At 37.5% G+C, this 23590-nt stretch overlaps 1 protein-coding gene and 1 pseudogene across 1 annotated transcript; both read right to left on the bottom strand.

The window, feature by feature from the left end:
- Positions 1-5426: 5426 nt before the first annotated feature.
- On the bottom strand, positions 5427-15701 carry LOC110719534 (annotated as a pseudogene).
- Positions 15702-20444: 4743 nt separating this feature from the next.
- On the bottom strand, positions 20445-21179 carry LOC110719208. Its single transcript, XM_021898108.1, has one exon. It carries the CDS (start codon positions 21177-21179, stop codon positions 20445-20447), a length of 735 nt encoding a protein of 244 aa, XP_021753800.1.
- Positions 21180-23590: the final 2411 nt, after the last annotated feature.

Genomic DNA, 23590 nt, shown 5'->3' with positions numbered 1-23590 from the left:
CTTGCATTTATTCACAACCTCTGAGCCGAATGAGTCTGACATTCAAGAAGTCTTGCAACATGTGACATCAGTTGTTTCGGATGAGCTTAATGGTGAATTGACTAGATCATACACGAAAGGTGAGATTTTTGGAGCGCTCCAATAGATGCATCCTTGCAAGGCCCAGGGCCAGACGGTATGCACGCTAATTTTTATCAAAAATTTTGGCATATTGTTGGAGATGGTGTAGCTAATTTTGTAAGTAGTATTTTACAGGGTTCTTCTTCCCTGAACCCTGTTAATACTACTAATATTGTGTTAATTCCGAAAGTCAAAACCCCCAATGATATGACTGAATTTAGGCCGGCCTATCAGTTTGTGTAATGTCGTATATAAGCTTGTGTCGAAGGTTATTGTTCTTCGTCTGAAATCTATTCTCCCGGAAGTCATTACAGAAAATCACAGTGCCTTTGTACCAGGGAGACTTATTATTGATAATGCTCTCATTGCACTCGAATTATTTCACACTATGAAGAAGAGAAGCAGGAGTAGAAGATGAACGATTGCTCTAAAACTTGATATGAACAAAGCGTATGATCGTGTAGAGTGGGGTTTTTTGAGAAAGTTGTTGCTGACTATGGGTTTTGACGGAAGGTAGGTGAATTTGGTGATGAACTGTGCCTCTTTTGTTACGTATTCTTTCATTGTTAATGGGAGAATATGTGGTCCGGTGTCTCCTACTACGGGGCTTCGACAAGGGGATCCTTTCTCCCCGTACTTGTTTATTTTGGTAGTCGATGCTTTTTCTCACATGCTTGTTAACAAAGTGCAGAGAGGTGAGATTCATGGAGCAAAAGCAAGTCAAAGTGGTCTTGTGGTTTCACATCTTTTGTTTGCAGCTTACTTTTTGCTAGAGCCAACCAAAGGGAATGCGAAGTTATAGTTGATGTTCTCAACAAATATGAAGTAGCATCTGGGCAGAAAATTAATTATTAGAAGTCGGAGGGTTCATTAAGAAAAGGTGTGAGCGACGAACAAAAATGTGAGATTATGGGTACTTTGAACATGAGACAGGTTGAAAGACATGCAAAATATCTGGGAATTCCTACTGTGGTAGCACGTTAAAAAAAACTATTTTTATAGTTCTTATTGGTAGAATCTGGAAGAAATTGTAGGGATGGAAGGAGAAACTCCTCTCTAGAGCCGAAAAGGAGGTTTTGCTGAAAGCGGTTATACAAGCCATCTCAACTTACTTGATGGGGGTTTATAAATTCCCATGCTTGGTTTTACAGTCAATCCGTTCTGTTATGGCGAGGTTCTTTTGGGGAAGGAAGGGGGATGCTTGTAAAATGCATTGGAAGTTGTTGAATTGACTACCTTAATATTTTGATGATTGACTTACATAAAACAAACTCTGACTAATGATGTTTATAAGTCTTGGTTGAACAGAAAGATTCAGGTACAAAACTACATGTTCGGAGTAGGAACAAAAGAGTTTGGAAGACTTGACGTTATTTGCAAGCTTTCAAGATATCCTCACAAGCTCCAAATACTTAGTATATTATTGTACGTACTTGAGAAGCAAAAGTTTTGGAAGGAACTAATAAGAAACTCGAATTTCCTGAAGGAACCTGGAGTTCCTGAAGGAACTCGACGTATGACTCAGAAACGATTTTTACGAGAGATTTAAAACGGTTTTCAAAGTCCTTGATTTAAGGAAAAGATAAAATCAGTTTGAAAAGATTTGTTTTACAAATAAATAAAATCTAAATAATTCTTTAATTTAAAAGATAAGTTTATTTTAAATTAATTAATTGTTTAAATATCTTTTAATAGATAAATATTTATCTTTTTAATAAATATTCTTTTAAACTGATTTTGACGGAGTATTTTTCAGTTGCCTAAAATTGTGGATTCACGTTGAACTTGGGAGACAAGTCAGTGAAGCATGTTTCTCCACTCCCTCAACGTACATCCTAACTTCCCAGTTAAGGTGAACGTGGGATTGAGGGGGAAGTGGGAACATGATTGAGGCTTAATTAATCTCCCTATAAAAAGCATTCAACGTTGCTATTTTAAAGTGTGGAAAAACAATTGAAGCTTTCTGAGTGTTAAAGTTTTCTAAGTGTTTTGAAACCAGAGTTCCTTCCATCCTTGAGTCTCTCAAGTGCATTAGGAAATCCTATAATTACTTTGTAATTGGGATTTTGGGGTTGTGAGAGTTGTAAGTGTGAGGCTTGAGAGAGTTCTTCACATTGTACAAGTGATTCGGAGCAGAATCACAAAGAGTGAGAAACTGCGATTGAGGGATCGTAGTTGGGTAACTTGAGTTCCTCACGGAACTTGAGTTTAGGCAGAATATTAGCGATTGTAATTCATCTTTACATAGTGAAATTATTCATTGTCTATCTCGAGTGTCTTCTCTCTTAGTAGATAGTTTAATTCCGCAAAATTTTCTATAGTCTACAATTCACCCCCCCCTCTTATAGTAGACATTGTTCTATCAGAAGTCTTGGGATTATATGTGTTCGCCTAAGCGCCTAGGGGGGATGGGATTTAAGGATCTCGCGATCTTTAATGATGCCCTCCTTGGTAAGCAAGCGTGGCGTTTAGTGCATAATGAGAACTCCTTGCTCAACAGAATTCTCAAGGCGAAATATCATCCAAACAAGTCATTTCTTGATGAGTATATGAGATATGGGGGGAGCTACTCTTGGAGTAGTATTTGGGGTGAGAAGGCGCTCCTCAAGGAGGGGGTTGTATGGCGCATTAGGAACGGCTCGAAGGTGAACATATGGCGAGATCCTTGGTTAGCAGGTGCAGAGGGTAGGTTTGTATTAAGTGTTGAAGTGGAAGGATTGCAGCAAGTTTCGGACTTGATAAACATGGAGAGCATGGAGTGGAATTACGAACTGATATCTTCAGTTTTCAATGCCAGGGATCAACAATGCATATTATCAATTCCCATCAGTCCGAGACTGCCTAATGATGCTATCACATAGGCGTTTTCTAAGGATGGGCTGTATTCAACGATGACTGCTTATATGTTGGGGAAGGGCTGCAATTTTGATAATTTTCATCTCGTTTGGGTGGAGATTTGGGGTCTAGAGGTCTCTCCAAAGGCGCACCACTTCCTTTGGAGATTGTGTACCAACACTCTTCCAACTCGTGCCCTGCTTAGACACCGTCATTTGATTGAAAGTGCAAGCTGTCCGTGGTGTGGGGGCTCTGATGAGAGCAGCTCTCATGTGCTTTTTTAGTATCTGAGGGTGCAGGAGCTACGGGAAGAAGGTGGTTGCTCGGGTTTAATAGCAGATTTACTTGTGCGGTGGAGAGAAACTAATGCCAAGCTCAAGCAGAAGGCAGCCTATTTAGCCTGGATCATATGGGCCGAGCGAAATGCTTGGGTTTTTGATGGTAAATGCACGCCAAATGCCCTGCTTCTCATCAGATTGGAGAGGTTAGTGGAGGAGCACGATAATTACAGCAAGAGAGTTTATGCAACCCCTCTGCAGAAGTAAAAGAGAAGCCCGTCAAACTGGATTGCTCCACCAGAAGGCCGTATAAAATTAAATGCTGACGCAAGTTTGGCTTGTAAAGGCTGGGTTGGATTGGGGACAGTAGCTCGCAATCACAGAGCAGTTGTTCTTTTTGCTGCAACTAGGAGAATTAGGGCTCCGGAAATCGCCGAAGGGAAAGCTCTTGCGATGGCAATCACTGGCGCTGCAATATGGCTACGAGGATGTAATTTTGGAGTCGGATTGCCAAGTGTTAATTAATCGTCTCTCCAAAGCTGCGGTTTATTTCTCTGATTTTGATAGTGTCTTACAGGATGTTGTCTTTGAGTTGTAATTTCAATAACTTTGAGTGGTCTCATGTAAAAAGAGGTGGGAATTCTGTCGCTCACCATCTCGTAAAAGTAGTATCGTTTGGAATTGAACAAGTCTGGTCAATCCTATGGAGATTTCTCCCTATGTACTCTCGAACACTTTGTCCCTTGATTAATAAATTGTTTGGAGCGCATTCCCCAAAAAAAAAAAAAAAAAAAAAAAAAAGGTAAGCAACAACTAACAACTATATAGACAGAATATATTATGAATAATAATAAAGAAAAAATAAAATTAAAAGGAGGACAAAGAGCGTAATAGATTAGAGAATTAATCAAATAAAATACACAATTCTTGATTAAGGTGAACTTTCATTAAATTATTGTAAGACAAGTTACACTTAGTCAGTTACCCTAAAAATATTTAAAATTATCCTTATAACTAAAAAAATTCTCATTTTCCTAACATAAATTTTACTCTTAAAAAAATACTTACAATGTACTTGTATTAGATTAATTATATTAGGCTTCATAGCATGTATCTATTAGAAATTAATCAATAAAATACAATCAAAGTCGTTACAAATTAAAAGTATGTAAACCTTAAAGGGATAAAAATTGCCTTTAAATTGACCAATAAAATTAACGTAAGCCCTCCTTATGCAAGATTTATTGATAAAATAAAAATATAACAAATAAGAGATTAATCAAATAAAATAAGTAGTCTTGATTTTAGGGAGTTTGTCTCCTAAATTATGGGTAGAAAATATATTTGCTTAAATTGAAGTTGCAATCATTGTTTAACATATGCACTAGTTGAGCAGTTGCATAGGTTCATATCCGGAAAAGAGGTAGTAGTACTGTTGAATTAATACCCTACGTTAGTTTTGTTTCAATCCCCCCACCCCACCCTGCGGTCAACTAACACTCTCCGGGGTGGCAGGGTATCTGTTCAAAACATAATGCCATTACAGCCCCAGGAAATCGGGTTGCCTTAAGCACCCGATAAACAGCTGCTCATGCACCTGGTTGCAAGAACGGCCTTGCCTTCATGGTCAGGACTTCTGGATAGACAGCTGCGAACCTGGTTGCAAGAATGCCTTCATGGTCAGGACTTATGGATAGACAGTGCGAACCTGGTCACAAGAATGGCCTTGCCTTCACGGTCAGGACTTACAAATAGCACGACCAAACCTAACCCAAAATGACCTAAATAGTGGCTGCATTAAGCATTCCCCATTCAAGGAAGTGCAGACTGATGTGACCAGAGCAGCTCCTGCAAAACAGGATGGAAAACTCATTCCCTGGGTGAATCCTATAAGTCAAGTCTGCTGATAAGTTTGTTGCAGAAGACAAATACTTCAGTGCAATTAACAAAGACTTTCATTCCCAGGACTCAGCAACCAGATGAGCCACACAATGGCGTAGTAAAAAATGCTAAAAATCGGATATCAGCTAGCTCTACTGCACACCTAATGTTTCACAATTGAGTTATCTTCATCTGCTGTTCTCGGTAATTTTAAGACAAATTCCTGAAAAATTTCCATTCTCCAGAAATTGAGTCAACACAAATAATCAGCTCAATGATGTTACTAATGTACAAGATGAAAAGCACATGACCTGAAGGAATTTGCTCATCTCGATTAGGATGATTACACGTATAATAAGTAGTTTCCTGTACACGGCTCATCGTGAAAAGTATACATAATCAGTTAAAGATTTAATTTAGAAACATAGGCAGACCATACATACATTCTGGTCACAGCCTCCTAGGCAATATATTATATAGGATTAAAGGGAGCACTCTCCCAGCATTTCTCTGTCAGGATTTGGAAGTTGGAGGATTAGTAGTCAATTAGTGATTTACTAAATATACTACATATCACTATTATGTAATTACATCGAATGTTAATCAAGGGTCTACTTTCCTTGAATTGATTCCTCAGGCTATGCAGTTGCATATGAGAGCAAGGCCAGATGGGTTCCCCCCTTGTCCATAAATTCTTGAGATTGCCTCTCTTTCTTCCAAGCATCAATAATGTTCCTGGCATTCATGCAAATCATATTAGACGGTAAAAAGGGATGTTTCTGTGTGTGAGTTCTTCCATCATAATTAACTGTTTACAGTCTCTACACGATTGTACCACTAACACTGAATTTTTTTTCTACGGTTGAGAGCTTTATCGACTAAGTTGATTGTTTGGTTATAGCATAATCATAACAAATGACTGGTGTGGATTATTGATTCAAACCATATACTGCTTTAAATCCCAAACTAAGTGGCAGTCTTTTAAGCAGAAAAGGCCTTTAAGGTGCATCAGGAAACATACCTAAAGTAAAAGGGTAAATATACAGCAAGGCAGGTTGGCTATGTCCATCCATCAAATTTAGAGCCACATACGTAATGAGAAGACCTGTCAATAATGTTCGAAAAGCTTCACATAAGAAACAGCAACTCAAGGAAGATCAATGATACAAAACTGTCAGGAGTAAAAAATGTGGATCAGAGCTGAACTTATGCACCATGTTTTAACTAACAAACTAACAAAGATGAGTGAGTAATGGGAACAAGATAAGGTAAACAGGTTTGTTTACCTAATCCATAAGCAATCATCGTCCACAAGAAGTATCCAACTCGAAGACTCTTCTTCGCCAACCAGTCATACCTGTCAAACAGATATGAATATATACAATCAGTTGACTTATTAAAATTCCATGAGGTTGCTTGAAACTTCTACACTTTTTTTCTACCAGAACTCGTGCCTTACCTAGTTGAACGAGCTTAGGCTGGCAGGCCCTCATCACTAACAGTATAAAAATAAATTAGGGGATAATTGGGTGGGTAGAGAAATGTATCAAGAACTATGAAAAACCTTGGGAAGAGCAATATTCTTTACTACCTGAGTGAAAAAGCTACTAGCAATCCTGGCAAAAGGATGTCACCAAAACCAATGATGCTATAACCACCCCATGGGTCAGATATGCGTGGAACCTTCAGCAGCATCGGAATACCATCCTCCCCACTCTTGTCACCGCGGGCTACCTAAATTGTTTTTTAAAAAATGAAAAAAAAAAAGGCATTAAATTTAAAATTAATGTATACATTTTAGTGAACCTTTTGAGCCAAACAGTGGTAGATAAAGCTTACTTACCACAATCATCACACTCTCATGAAATACTTCTTCGACAGAAAAACCCAAAATAAGTCTTACAAGAAGGCACAGGAGAGAAGAATCGTACCCACCTGGTTCACATAACATAGATAGTAAACATACATCATCATACATTTGTTCATGATTGTCAAAGAAAGCACTCCCAAGCTAGGTTGCATAAGAACGGGTATGAAATTGGCTACAGATACAAAACGGTTACATAATACGCTATTTAAAAAATAGAGGATACTGGTATGACTAATTAAGTACTCCCTCCGTTTTTTTTTTTTTTTCCTTTATAGGCTAGAGATGAGATTGAGCGGAGTTTTAGGTGGTTTAATAAAATAAAATGTTAGTGGGGTAGATGAAGTTATTATTTTATTGAAAAGTAAAGTGGTGTGAGAGGGAGTGAGGACCATTGGAGGAGTGAGAAATGATAAAGTAAGAAAGAGTGGGGACATTAGTGGATAAAGATATATTATTAAATTGTAAGATATTTCCAAAAATGGAACTCTAGCTTATAAAAAAACGAATGAAAATAGTAACTCTAGCTTATAAAAAAAACGGAGGGAGTATGATATAAATATATTCTTAAAAAGAAGATTTTATGAAATTCTCAATATTATTTGATATATTTAAATTTATATATTCAAAGAAGATAAAGAAAATTATTTAAAATCCATCAAAATGAATTCATTAAAAACAAAGTTTGTTAAGAAAAAGTATAAAATAAAATCAAATACCCCGTACCAATTTCTAAAAAAAAATACCCAGTACCAATAAGGATACGGGTGTGTAACAGGTGTCCAGTACGGGTATGATCATCAATTGAACTATCCATGCTTCCTAGCTCTCAAGTATTCAAATGAGACAATTACGAAAACAGCATGATTATATCCATGATTCCAAGCTACAATTTCAAAACTTCAGTGCAGCATCACAATAGCTGTTCAGATTGGGTCAGGATCCGCTCTTCCCCAGCTTCAAATAGTTTCTGCCAGGTTGAGCTTTTTCATAGCTAAAGGTCTAGTAGTATAGGAAAGCTATGTTCTTCCATGAACTTATTTTCATTTTCGGGAAGAGGATAGCAGGAATAAGCACCAAATTCGCATGCACTCCCACCGTCCCTATCTGTTTCCCTATTGCATAGTTTGGGGTCAAACTTTAAAAACTTTAACAAATCCTCACTAACCTATAAGAAATAATATAATCAAGTGGGATCTTGTTAGATTCGTTACAGTGCTTACTTTAAGAATATCAAATTTCTATAATTTTTGTACGTATATAATTGGAGATATTTATGTTTTAAGACGTATCTTGAGGACCGTTAAAAGTCAAATGGGGCAAATAATTAGGGACAGAGTGAGTTTAAAAAGGAAATTTTGATTTGAATAATCCAACCTTTACGCGATTTATTTTTGATAATTCGACCTTTTGATTATACATGAATAATCCAAGCTTTATATCTCATTCTATTTTATCAGGCCAAACCGGTCACCAACCTACAACACCAGGTTACCTTGCCACGTGTCGTGTTTTGATTCGTCTAAACATATATATTTTTATTTTTAAATTTTTAAATCTTAATTTTTTTTACTTTTAAAAAAAATGATTTTTTTATTTCAATTTTCTCCCTTCCTCCATTTAATCCGGCCACCATGGTCCTCACCACCTTCTTTCCAGCCACCCTCCCTTACCACCCACCCTGCCTTTCCGGCCACAACCCACTTGAACCGGCCACAACCCCACCCGAAAACGGCCACAACCCACCTGAAACCGGCCACAACCCCACCCCGGAACCAGACACCACCAAAACCCCCACCCTGAAACCCCTACCACAAACACCGACACCGCCCAAAACCCTCTCCCCTCTCACCGGCACCGTTCGAAATTCCCTCCCCTTACACTAGCGCAACGAGCAACCCTCTCCCTTATCACGCTACTACCCTCCTCCGGCAGCAACCGCAAGCAGCCGCCACAAATCGTCCCCGCTGCTCTCTCACCAGCGCCACCAACTGCACTTCATTTCGCAACCCCTCGCGCAGCAGAACCGCCCACCAGCAGTCACCAATTCGAACAAGAAAAACCGCAGCCCACGGCACTGCGGGGTTGGGTGGTTGACGGGGAGATCGAGCAGGAAGGCAGAGAGGAAAGGGAAGGGCGGGAAGAGTACATGGGTGGCAGAGGGGAAATGGGGGATGGCTGGGAGGAGGAGAGAGAAAGGGTTTTTATTTTTATTATTTTTTCTTTATTTTTTTTTAAATTGAAAAGAAAAGAAAAAAAAAATTACTTGAAGAATAGGTAACCGGTCATCTTGGCCTAATAAAAAAGAATAGGATATAAAGCTTGGATTATTCATGTATAATCAAAAGGTCGGATTATTAAAAAATAAACCGCATAAAGGTTGGATTATTCAAATCAAATTTTCCTTTAAAAAAGGATTTCAGGATTATAAGTTGCGCAGAGCAACTATTTTTCTCCTTTACTGCCACAAGGTACCTCAACAGTCAACCCAATTTCTGAATTTAAAAAACTTGCAAGCTCAGGAAATTTTTTGCAAGATAATAAACAACTACTAGTAGAAGATCCAGGACATGTTAGAAACAATTAGAAAGCACAAGTTAACAGTTTTTAGCCCATAATTCTACCTAGTCAAGAACGTTTCAGATTGAGTACATAATTATTACATTTCATTAAGATTTTCTTTTTTTAATTGAGGATCACTATATTTGTTTCGGTTGTGGGGGCACATCCAAATACTGCAACCCTAAACTTCAACCCTGATATGCTGCTCACCCTTAGCAGGCAAAGAGAAGTTTAGTCCAAAAATAGAATCAGTTTCAAAGTACAATAATTTTCTATAGAGTAAGGGTAAAATATCACATTTTTCATTGTCCGGATTTTACTTTAAATCTGCTAAAACACCCTGAACAGATGCTCAATTATTGGTAACTTACTTCTAAAACCAACAGACAACAATCCCCAAGCTCTCATATAGACAACTAAGATAGCATCTGAGTAATTTCTCTCAACAATTTGTTTTTTTTTTTTTTTTTTTTTTGTTTAAAAAAAGATGAGAGGACAAGGGAGGGGTTCATTACCTTGCGATTTGGAATCCGAACAATTTGAATAACTGTCATTATCAAAGAGATTCCCTGAGTCGTCACAAAAACGATTATAAAGTCAATACTTGAATAAAATTATAAATGGCAAATGTATATCCAAAAAAGCTTTATACAAGATGTAACAGTACAGTGTTTCATCCTTACAAGTATATCTTGACCAATCCACGCAAATCGGAGATCTCGATAAACTCCCCAAAGGACAGCACATGTGATGCAGAACGGTGAAACAGCTAAAGTAAGATACGAGACAGCTCCATGAAAAGGTACTTTAACTTGAACCATCTGCAATGTAGAATTGTTACAAAATTTATGTGATAATTAGACATTATGAATTTGTACATTACATAGTCCCTTAAGTTTCTTTGAGTGAGTTACAGTTACTGCTTGCACGCACTTTAAGGAGAAAGAGGGTATAAGAGTGGGTACAAGTGGTAGAAAAATGTATAAAAATATCATAGTTTAGTTGAATATATGCATGCGACCATGTGGGTACCTTTGTGTAGAGTAGGGAGAGGTGAAAACAGAACAGCTCAAAGAAATCAAAGGAACAGATGAAAACGGAAGCGCAACCAACTTGAAGGAGTGGAGGGGATATTTCTGAAGCATCACAGTACTATAAATGTTAATTCTTAGCAGATTATCTGAGTTGGCAAGTTTGATGAAATAAGTTCTGGCAGATGCAATGAATAATCCTATAAGTTGTACTTTTTGTGGCTATAATAGATCAGCAAACACACATTGATGAGAATTAACACTAAGCCTCTTATACCCTAAGCAAAGTAATGATGGTGTTACATGAATAACTGCCAAAGTATTACATCACTCAGATTGTTTTTTGTGGCATTCAGCTTTCACTAGGAACAAAACTAGAAGCAAACGGAGCATATATACCTTGAAAGTAAAGCAACCAAGCATGTTTGTAAGCCCTGAAAAACAAAAAGAACAAAACAAAGCTTTTAAGAAGTAATGGAAGTAGCTGGCAAGATGTTTAGAGTACTGAAGTGGTAGGTCTGCTTCTAATAGCCAAAATCTGAGAAAGGTGATTTGTTTCTATCGGGCAGATTAGGAAGTATATATCAAAAATCAATATAAAGGATGGGAAAAAGTTGTGAAAAAAATTCTAACCTCTGCACCACCAATGCAAAAAAGCACCACCAATAGCTCAATGAGCCAAGAAGCATCAGTTTGTAAAGGATAATGAGAAAGCATGAAGCTACAACTACAAACAGCAGAGCCGATGTTCTGCTGATGTTCACAATACCACCAGAGCCCATGTTTGAGAGATCATCTGAAGCATCCTAAGAAATAAATTTGCAAGAAACAATCAGCAGCTAACCATAAATAAAAGGAGATACTTTGATATTGATTTTTCAATAATACCTGCATGCCCATTCATATCACCCCCCTACACCAAGATAACAACATTACAAAATAAAACTGAATAATAGATTATTAAAGAGACTTACTTCTAATAGTTTTTCATGTTCAGCAGCTGCTTCTCTGGCAGTCCAAGCTGACCAATATGATGCACACAGGATGGTGCCAACTGCCATCAACCATAAGAACACTTCGGCAATGTCAACCACTGGTCGTCGTGGAGAGTACAGCTGCACAGACACTGAACAAAGGAGACAAATTTTTAGAAACACATTACAGAGAGATTATCATGTGGTGTGATTCAAGTCAACACTGAGATGTGATGATATATTTAAAGCAAGTACATCAAGTTAGGATAAAGAAAGTATTCAACTAGAAATCTCATCAGTCATCATAGTAGGAGCGTGAGTGGGAAAGCTAACCTGAAGAACCATTTGACAACAGTTTCTCCAACGTTTTACCAGCTTCTTGAGGGAGCATAACCGCAGGGATATGGATATTGAGATCAGTCTCATCAGGTTCACAAACCATTTTGTAATGTTCTACAAACAAGTAGAATAGCTGATTTTATAATCCATTCCAAATTAAATTATATGTATGTGTATTAGTGTATATACATATGTATGCGTATATACATAATACATATACACATACAAACACAATATGTGTGTGTGTGTATGTATACAATTATGTTTTGCATTTCAAGGAAAAAGATTTCATAGTAGTATATTAACACAGGAAAAAGTTGGGATGTCAAAAGAACGCCAATATTGTGTATTAAGCTACACTTTATTTTTATTTTTATTTTGACAGCCAATTAAGCCGCACTTGGTCACAGAAGATTGACTGAAAATGGCCTGACTATAAATGGTGCTCTGATGAGCTTGTTTAAGATTCATGGTGTCACAAAAATTCTCAGAGAAATAGATTACTGCAACATGTATGGTACTAAATACACAACTATGGATTCACTTTATACATTTGGAAATTAAATGAGACACAGTGTCACCAAAGACTAGAAGGCTGATACTAAAGATAAGTCATTAAAACCATAATCGTTCTAGTTTTGCAGTACATAGATCATCTTTCAATTCCTTTGTCCAAGTCCACTGCTTTGAACAATTACTACTCATATAAGCCTATAGATACAGTGTCTTCCGCATTTTTCCTATTTCTTGCCTAACTGTCAGATACTATATCCTTTGTCTTTCTAAAAATTCAAAAACACAATACCTCTAAAAAGTGTGTAACATCTTACAAAGGATTATCCAGGAGAAAAGTAATAAAATACAAACAGTGAAGTCCAAAATGATTACACATAGTCTTACGGGAAATGTAGGGACCATAATCTTAGAGCATCTGTCATAATACATGGGTTAGCAAAGGCGACTAATCACTTCTTCAAAACCACAACCCTCTTTGTCCTACATTTCATTTACACTTTTTGCCGTGGAGTAAATAATGTTTCCCCTCAGATTAGTAAGAGACTCGGAGTTTAGTTTTTTCAAAAATAGTAGTTTATCCATAACACATTGTCTTACTTATTGTTACCATTTCTGACATCCAAGGAATGTATATGGAAAAACAAATTTAGTTAAAGTTTTGTTGATTGTTGCCAAAAAAAGTGATAAGAGATAGATAGTTAATTCCGAAAAAAAGAACATCTAACAACGTAACAAGGTTCATAGTCCATTCTTTTCAAATCCTGTACCCATCACTAAGAATTCATAAAGTCATAATAAAATTTCAACAGGAAGAACCCCTTGAAGCCAGAATCCTCACATTCCAGAACATTACTTGATAGTGTCCCAATCACTGTAAAACAGATTCTCTTCAAAAAAAAAAAAAATCCCTTAGCATTATGACAGGGTTCCCAACACATAGTAATCCCTCTTCGCACAATGTTGTGTCACAAATTCCAAAACTTGCAAACAATATAGGATAGAGGGAAGTAAGCTGTTTACATTCTGAATTTACATAGGCAACCAAGAAAACATCAATGCTTATTGCTTAACATCTGTTACCTTTGATGTATATTAATCAAACAATTGTAATGGCATATAGGCATGGGCAACCTAAAACATAAATGAGCTTATTATGACAACCTAACAACTTGCGGGGACTTCTGGGAATGATAAGATTATTTATCTAGAGGCTCATTAACCGACAACTAACTGCTCATTAACAGACAAAAGTTCACTCTTCACAGCCATTTATCCGCTGACTATTCATAATCAACACAGCTATAAAGCAATGCGAATTAAGTTTACTGAAAATTACCATTTTGATCATTTACCATTAAAACTGCTGAGGCACCAGCAGCTTCTGCAATGTTCGCTTTGGTGGTGAATCTGCAGTGACCTCGGTGTACCATAATCACATCTCCGGCAAGCTACCATACAATTCATGAATGAGCAGAAAATAGAAGGGAGATATATGCAATCTCAATTCACTTCACAAAAGTTCATAGATGGCAAACTTTATTTTTGGCTTAGTGCAACAATCAGGAGGATCAGAAAGAACTAGGCGCGAGTTTTTAGCGTTCTCCTCCTTCGAAACGATCCTCTTACCAAATCTTGCACTAACACCAACAAATTCTTGATCATTTTTGTTATCGACTAATGTTTGCACTTTCACCTAAGCAAGGAGGCCATCACCACAAAATCACCAATCATACTTATAGAGCAAACAAGTCACTAGCTAAAGAATTACTCCTAGCAGTCTAGCACATACTGAATTATCCTAGCTAACAGTACAAAACAAGTAAATTTTTAACCATCAGCATTCAGAAGAAGTACTCACTGGTGGATGCCAACTAACTTAGTTTGATTGAAATGGTACGAAAACCTAAGATCGAATCTTGCCTACATCATGTTTTTTTTATTGGAATCTAAAGGAAATAAGCATGGAGGTTTTTGGTTCGCGACATCCTAATTTTGGAATAAAAAAAACTTTTTGACACAAATATCAAAATTGCCCTTTGCCATTTCTGGCTCCCTTTACACCCAAAATCCCTCCCAACTAGTCCCAACTCTCCCAAGCATAGAATAATACAATTATACAAATAATTCAGATAGTATAAATTATCAAACATTTTTAATCATAATAATATTCCTCAAACTTATATTCCAACAAAACATTAAATTATACCCAGATGAAAATCAAATTATGAAATTGCAAACATTAACTTAAATAAACAGTACAATTAAGAAATACCCAGATGAAATTACAACAAAATAGAAAGTGGGTACTAGAGAATTATAAGTTTACCAGAATAAAATCATTCTCACACCCAGGTTTTTTGGGAGCTTTATCATCATGATGAACAATGTCCCCAGCTTTAACACTCACTACTAGAGTACAAAGTAAGAGAGACAAGCTTAATCTGTGAAACTTCATCAGTGTTTTGATTTGATACTATGTTGTCTTCTGCAGAAAAAACCTCGGAGCATCAACTGATGAACCAACAGAAATGGCAACTATAGCAGAAGCAAAGTTTTTATCTTTTAATAAGTTTCTTTAATGGGGAAGAAGAAGAATTTGAAGCTCCTAATAATTGACAAAGTGGTATAAAAAATTGAAAATGGCCAAACAATATGTACTTTACTCTTTCTTTCTTTTTTTTCCTTTTTTTTTTCTCCTGTTTTCTGCAAAAGTGTTGGTTTTGTCAAGAACGCTTTTTTTTTTTTTTTTGTTTTTTTGAGAAATGTCAAGAACGCTAAATTGAAAGGTGGAAGATAAAATTATGCCTTTTCATCTGAAATAAATCTTCTTGCTTTCAAATATTCGTGGGTCAAATTCTTTATCGTTTTCAATCAACTAAGACTTTTATCCCTTCAAAAAAAAAAAACATATATATTAAAAAATTAGGTGTACAGTAATTTATTATGTCGGGAAGAAAAAGAAAAGAAATTTGTTTTGTGACGTTATGGGATAATTTTGTAAGAATAAAGGGATGTTTGGATTGGGAGAGATGTATTATTAGGGTAATAAAAGTCAAACTAAGAAAATGAAAGTGAAAATAGGAAAGGAGGAGATAGTGATGGTGTGATTGTAAGGAAAATTATATAGTGATGGTGTAGTATGAGGTGAAGAAAGAGTAACTAATACCCTCATTTTGGGGGTAATAGTTACATTAGGGGGAGGGTGGGTAACTATTACCCTCATCATTATGAAGGTAATAATTCCTCATCTCTCTCTTTTCCTCATGGCACAATTACTTTATTTCATTTGTAAACACCATACCTCCTACAACACCACCTCCAATTACTTATGTTTTTTCAAGTTTGACTTTTATTATCCCGTTAATATATTACCCCCAATCCAAGCAAGGCCTAAAAGTAACTGAGTAATAAGGGTTACTTTTATAGGACTAAGGGTAATTTTTGTAATAATATGGGTAATTTTTAGTATATAATAACTGGATGTATATTAAAATTTACACTCATAGCATGCAAAGACTTTTGAAAAAAAAAAACACTATTTCGTAAGATCGATTTTTGCATCTTACAAATCATGAATTTGAAGAATTAAACGATTCTTTTTGGAACGACCAATTGACCAAACAAGACAAAGCATGTGGACATTTTCTTACTTTGTCACGTGTAGACCTGATTAAAAATTTAATGATAAAAACTTCTTAATTATCTTTAGGTTTGAACTTATGAATAATTCTGTCTTTAATAGCTTAGCTCGAGTTGTTATGACTTTGATAATAATAATAATTTAACTCTTCTATGCTTCTAATAGCTTCATTTGAGTCGTCATTGATGACTGTAGCTCAGTTATTTTAAACACAAAAAAAGCCATATAACAATCTAGGAAAGGTAGAATGTTAGTTGTTAATACTATACTTTATTTACTTGAAGATATTTGTGTTTAGACTATAAGCAAACAAAATAAGAACACATAAAAAGGTAATATTGGGATGCGTTGATCGATATAGTGCTTCAAATTAAAACACCCAATTTGGATCTCGTTGACTTGCATGCATGGTATGTGAGATGGTAGTCCACGCACGAGGTGCATTGTAGATTTGTAGCCCATAAATCCGGAAACTGAAGGCATACATACAACTGATACAAGTATTAATTTCCTAGCTTGAGTTTTTTAGGCTCATACTTTAGGCCTAGTCAATACAAATATTTTTGGCAGTACGGGCAGTAGTATATAAATTGCTTGCTAGTGCTAGCTAGATAAAATCTAATTGATCGATATTGTGCACTCTATTAAGTGGAGATAACGTTCATGTACTATTTCTATATCATATACTTCCTCCGTTAACGATTATCTGCAACATTTATTAAAAATGGGTGCTAACGATTATCTGCAACAAAATGTTATCTTTCCTTTTTTAGTAACTTTTTTAGTGACAAAATTACCGTATCGCCCTTGTTAAAAACTAATTATATACTAACCTACTTTGTTACTCTAATTAAATATCTCTATTATCATCAAATCTAACCTGATGATTCCCACCAAAATTACCCTCACTTATTCCCTTTTCCAACCATTCATCAGATTCTCTTTATCTTCTCACCCACCCTCTTCAATACCTCCATTAATGACGTTGGTCAGCCCTTTACTTTTGGACATCGTTCCAGATTTCAACACTCTTTCTCTTCTCTTCTTTCAATCTGGTTTACCTCACTCTCTCTCTTCTCCCAAAAGCGATCTGTTTTACCTCTCTCTCTCCTCGTTGAAACCCTAATTTCTGTAGATCTTACACCATCTATGGTTGTGCATCTACTTTCTTCTTCCAAAAACCCAAAAAAATGAGTTCCCCAAACGAGAAGAAACTGGATCTGGACGTTGTTGCGACCTACAGGTGCCAGCGTCGTACTAGGAAGATGAGGTTGATTGGAACGCGTAGGGCTACTTACCTGGATATGCGCCGTATGTATGGTGTGGGTGCGAAGCTTGCTCCTTACGACTCTGATGAGGAAGGTGATGGGTCTAAGGTTGCAGATTTGGGCAACAAGGATGAGGATTCGAAGAAAAAAGGTCTTGATGTTAATGTTGTCACTACAAGAAAACAGCTTGATTCCGACGGAAAAAATCCGTCGAAAACATCGGAAATTCCGTCGGAAAATGGTCTTCCGACGAAATTCTGTCGGAATCAGTTTGTCGCAAAACCCTTTGTAGGAAATTCGACCTTTTCCGACGGAATATCCGTCGGAAGGCTGGTTTCCGATGGAATTTCCGACGGATTTATTTCTGTCGGCGCTTTTTTTACTTTAATTGAAATTCCGTCGCAGTTTTCTGACGGAAATTTCCGTCGGAGTTGGAGAGGTTTCCGACAGAAATTTCCGTCGGAAGAGGTATATTCCGACGGAAATTTCCGTCGGAAAAGTCAATTAAAAAAACAAAAAAAAAAACAGCTCCCACCACCCCATCACCAGCCACAAGCCCCCCTAACCCGTACCACCAGCCCACACCACCCACCACCACCACGTCCAACTCCTTTTCCCACACCACCCACCACCACCACGTCCAACCGAAAAACCCACCCACCACCCTAACCCGTATCCCTTCCCCACCACCCAAATACCACCACCGAAACCACCACCCACCTCGCCAGATCTACAAACCACCACCACCCACCTCGCTATTCCACACCCTCCCAAACCACCACTGAAACCACCCAAAACCACCACCGAAACCACCCAAAAAAAAATCAAAAAATTCCGACCAAAACTCGGATCTACCAACCACAACCTCGCCAACCCAGCCACCAAAATCCAAACTCCAACATCCCCCACCACCACCATAAATTTTCAAAAAAAAAAAAAAAAACCGAAAAAACAACAAAATTAATTAAAAAAAGAAAGATACATACCTTAATTCGACCATACAAAACCTCGAAATTGGGTTTACGAAGCCAAATTCGTCCATGAAAACTCTAGATCTAGAGTTTTCATGATCTAGAGTTTTCATGGACGAATTTGACTTGAAAACCTTGTGTTGTTGATGTTGGTGGCGAAAATGACGAAAATTTGTTGTTGTTGATGTCGGCGTTGGTGGTGTCGTCGAAAATGACGGAAAGAGAAGAAGAACGAGAAAGGAGGAGGGGCGTAGAGTAAGAGAAGGAGAAGGAGAGAAAAAGAAGACAAGGGGCGTAGAGGAAGAGAAGGAGAAGGAGAAAGGAAGAGAAGGAGGAGGAGAAAGGATTAGTAGAAGGAGAGAGGAAGAGAAGGAGGGAGAGAGAATCAGTAAAAGGGGCGTAGAGGAAGAGAAGGGGGAGGGTTTTAACTTTTAAGGGTTGGTTTTTTTTTTATATATATAATTATATTCCGACGGAATATTCCGTCGGAAATTTAATATTCCGACGAATACTCCGTCGAAAAGTTCCGACGGATTTTATTTCCGTCGGAAATTTATATTCCGACGGATTTCCTACGGAATAAAAATCCGTCGAAATTTCTGATTTTTCCGATAGAAATACGTGTCCGTCGGAAACTGTCCGTCGTAAATCGACCTATTTCTATTAGTGTGTAAAGGGCGAGGATGCTGAACGCCATTATGTAGCCCCTTCGCCGGGAAAACCCGAAGAGGAGGCGGTAGATCTGGGTCTACCGGAGTTGTCTCCGGCAAAAAAAGGGGGAGATCTGGGTCCCCTATTGACGAGGCTGTTGATGGTGGTAGGGATTACAACCCTTCCAACTGTGGCTCTAACTAAATTCGCAGCGTAACTCTTTTCTGACCCTTAAATTTTTTAATTCATTACAATCATTTACTCTCAGTCCTTGATTTGTTTGCTGGTTGTGATAATTAGCCTAATTTGCTTACTGGTTGTGATAATTAGCCTATGTTTGCTATGTTGCGCCTTATTGGTAGTAATTGTTGGCTGTTGTTGGTAATTTGTGGCTTGTGTTTACTAAATTGTGGGTTGTTGTTGATAAATGTGAGAATTGATGTTAAATTCTGTCGTTTTTTATTATTGGCCATTTGGTTGCTTCTATTTGGGAATTTGGGTGCTATGATTGTTGGATAATGTTGGCAATTTGTTGGCTATCCTGGTTTGTGATATTTATGGCTTGAGGTTGTTCATATCTGGGTTGTGGTTGTTCATATGTGGGTACTGCTTCTTCTGTTGGTTGTGCTTGATCATTTGTGGGTTCTCTTAATTTGTTGGCTATTTCTAGTTTGTGTTATGTATGGACTAAGCTTGAGGTTGTTCATAATTGGCACCAATGGCATTGGGGTTTGTGATATGATGAATGATGATGAACTTGTGGTCAATTGTGAATGGTGTTAGATGTTCTCAGTGAAATCCAATTAAGAGAACATATGTGCCTGCAGTTTAGTCCGTCCCGTTTTGTTCTCAATGTCAATGCTAATAGAGAACAACATTGTTGCCTACATGTATGTCCCTATATGAGTCCCATTATGAGATGTGTGTTCCTATCTGATCTAGGAGTCCCTCAATGTAGTGTCTGTGTGTGTGAAAAATCCAAGAGATGAAGGGACTCATTTGACCAAAATCCAATTTCATAAGTTGGAATTGCTCCAACAACTTCAACTGTGTGTTGTTGTTGAGGGAACCACTTATGCAATTTGTGTGATAAAGCAACACCCTGTGATGGATTTAAACTAGCGTTTGTGTCTGTGTATCACAGTTAAAAACATAATGTATACATAAACCCACCACAATTGATATCATCTCAAAAGGTTGTACATGTTCAAAATAAGCTAGTCAAGATTGCCTTACAATATTAACCTTGAATGTAAACAAAATACACCTAACCAATGAAACCCAAACAGTTGTCAAAATAAAAATACAAAAGACTACCTACTAGGTTTCCATTTGCTTCCTTGCTATTCATTGGTTATGTGTGGCAGTCTCACTGTCACCTTGCTCATGTGTATGAGTTGTGTTCAGTCTGCATCAACTTGCATGCCTTCATTATCTTCATTGCCTTCACCTGTTGATATGAATATAGTGTTGAGGTAATCAACAGCTTGTTGAACCACATTCCTGTCCACCTATAGTTGTTCTGGCAGCAAGCCAATTCTTTCCAGCCTTTTCTTCCCTTTGTGTGGTGGGGTAAAATTATTCCCCCCTAGATGCTTGAGTATTTCTTCCATGCAACATTGTAGTGTTATCCAACAGTGCTTGTTCAACACTAGATTGAACAAGTCATAAGCCTCTTTGACCTTATCTATGAGTTCCTCTAAGTTCTTAGGGAATGACTGGTATTGTATGTACTGTATGACATTAAACAACCCAAGATCTAACACATTTAGGTCTGGTGACTGAGCTGGCTGGTAAATGAACTGAATTGTGAACCCATTTGATTGACATGCAGCAATGAATTCCTCATTCTTAGGAATTTGATGAGGTCTGACATTATCCCACTGAATCCATATGTCCTTAAACAGATGGGGTGGCCATTTACTTTTTATGGCTGGAATTACATTGTTGAGAAGCATTGTCCTGATTGCCTCCTTGTTTAAATTCTGTGTTGCCTTTATTTCCACAGCTCCAGCCTCCCTGTTTTTGCTTTTTTTCTTTGCAGTGCTCTCATACACAAATGGAAAGATTCCATACTTTTCATCATGCACCACTAGTCCATGGGTGTCAAATATTGGCTTCATAATGACTACCATGAACATGCCTTTTACCTTGAATCTTTTGGATTGTTGGCACCTATATGGATATGGTTCATTTGGCAGGAGATTAGATAGAACCTCCTTGTTTCTGGGTTCAAGTAGAACCATTTTTCATCTATGTGTACTACTTGCTGCATGTCCTCAAACTGAGGGTCAGTATTCTTTGCAGCAGGCAGTAGATGACTTAAAACCCATTTTACTCTTGCTATCTTGTGGTTGGATGTCAGGGCTGGGTGATTTGTGCTTGTATGTGTTATGAGTCTCCCTTTTTTCTGTAACTTGTGGATGGTGACGTGAGATATTGAGAGTAGCTCCAATAGCTTCTCTCAGTTGTCCTCTTGTACAAAGGGACTGATTGCAGAAACTCATTTGTGTACTCTGTTGGTTTGCAACCTACTTTGCCAAGCTTCTTGCTTCTAACATCTATCACATTCCCCACTGCCATTTGGGATTTTGTGTCTTTAAATAACCTCTGAATGGTTGACCTGTGAAAATTGAACTTGACTGCTTGCTGTGATAAAAACTCTCTTGGCAATTCCCCACCTTCCAGCTGCAATAGAAAAGCATCAACAATTTCTCTTTTTTTGGAAACAGTAAGCTGTTTCCTGCCTTTGGGTTGCTGCATTGCTTCTTCATGTAACACATTGTCTTCAGTGTAGTGAGTCCCTTCCATGGTGCTTGAATCACTTTCTTCCATATTGCTTTCATCATTTAGCGTTTAATCAATGCTGAAAAAATCATGATCGAAAATTTCTGCCATGTTGCCTATTCTAATGTTGTTGAGTTCCACAGATGTCAGGGTAATGAAGTGGGGTGGCTGTTTTTTTTTTTTTTTTTTTTTTTTTTGTTGCTGTGTTGAAGCTGAACCAGAACAAGGAGATGAAGATGCTGCAACTGACTTAGCACTAATTACGTTTAGGATGATAGCTTAAGTCTGACTTTTGTGAAGAAACAATGGTGTAATATGGATATGGAACTTTAGGTTTGTATGTTTCATTTGAATGTTGTTTTCTGGCAAGATGTTTAAATACCCTCCTTTGAATGAAAAATTCAAGTGGAGGGAAAAATTTGGGGTGAAAACTGAATTTTTTAAATGGATGGTGAAATTTTAGGAGGGAAATTTTTTTTCCCCAAAATTTCAAATTCTCTCTCCTCTTTCTATGAAAAGTGGGCCCCCTTTCCCTCCTTTTTAATCAATTAATCACATGCCCCTCTATCCAATTACCCTCACCTAAACACCCACTAAAAGTTTTGCATTGGCCTCCGCGAAAGGTATGTTTGTTGCAGATAATCGTTAACGGAGGTAGTATATAAATAAACTGTGGTTCATTAAATGATGAAATAAAGAAATACAAATTTTAAACGGTATGGAGTAAAAGAAAGATTAATACATATCTCAAGCATACATTATTACGATCTAAGAACTTACCATGCATATATAATTAAAATAAAATGCTACCAATTCTATATGGATAGCATAATTAACCATTTGATCCCTCTCGTCGCTTATGCAATTGCAAACGAAGGTTACCTCATCTGTTGCGCACATTTAATCCTTCTCTTTGCTTGCATTAGAACCTTATTAAGGTAAAGCTTGGCTAGAGGCTCCACTTGTAACATTTTGGGTTTGTTGGGCTTGTAACGCCGCCATGACGACTCTACCTTGTTGAGAATAACTCATTTGTGTATTCACAGTACTGAAGCTTCCCATAAAAGCTTGGTTCCCAGTAGTAACTCTTCCTGATGACACTATCATGGTGCTCCGAGTAAGGTATTGTAGGCTTTGTACCCCAAATTGGCTTTGAACATTTTGCACCCCCAACCTCACGATTCGATCCTTGAGGAAGTATTGGAAATGAAAAGGCATTGGCATTTCCGTTTCCATTTATGCTTCCACTTCCCATTGTTAAGCCAATGTTATGTCCATAATAACTTGCATAACTCCTTAGAACAGGTTGAGCAGTGATTGCATTGTTTTGATGAGAGTTGATCAAATTGTCTCCTGAACTCAATGTTGCATTCATATTTCCATCTTCTGAGGCAATTCTTTCGCTGTTTATGGCTTGATTAGGAGGCATGATGGTAGGCAATGTTAGATAATTATTTGCAGTTGATGAACCTGCATTATTATTATCAGTCCCCTGGTCAGAAGAGATTGGCTCCTTTCCCTTTTGTCTCTTTCTGTTTTCAGCAGCAACAGCGTCAGTGACAGGAAGTTCACCCTCCTTTGGTAGTATGGCAACTCCATTATTTGAACTGGATCCCCATTCTGAAGACGCGCCTTCATAATTTTCAGCAGCCAACCCTGATGTTTCTCTCCTACGGTTAAAAATGTAAATGGGAGATCTCCTTCTCTTCATGGTTTGTTGTTGGCCAACCCTTGTCCCACTAGGAACGAAGGGACGATTGATATTATTCGTCCTTCTAGGAATGAAGGGATTGCTATTATTCGTCCTACTAGGAGTAAAGGAATTGATGTTACCCGTCCTACTAGGATTAAAAGAGGGCAATTTCAATTC

This window comes from Chenopodium quinoa, unplaced genomic scaffold (genome assembly GCF_001683475.1).
Source record: "Chenopodium quinoa cultivar QQ74 unplaced genomic scaffold, ASM168347v1, whole genome shotgun sequence".
NCBI lineage: Eukaryota > Viridiplantae > Streptophyta > Magnoliopsida > Caryophyllales > Amaranthaceae > Chenopodium > Chenopodium quinoa.
This window is presented reverse-complemented; position numbering and strand designations above follow the sequence as displayed.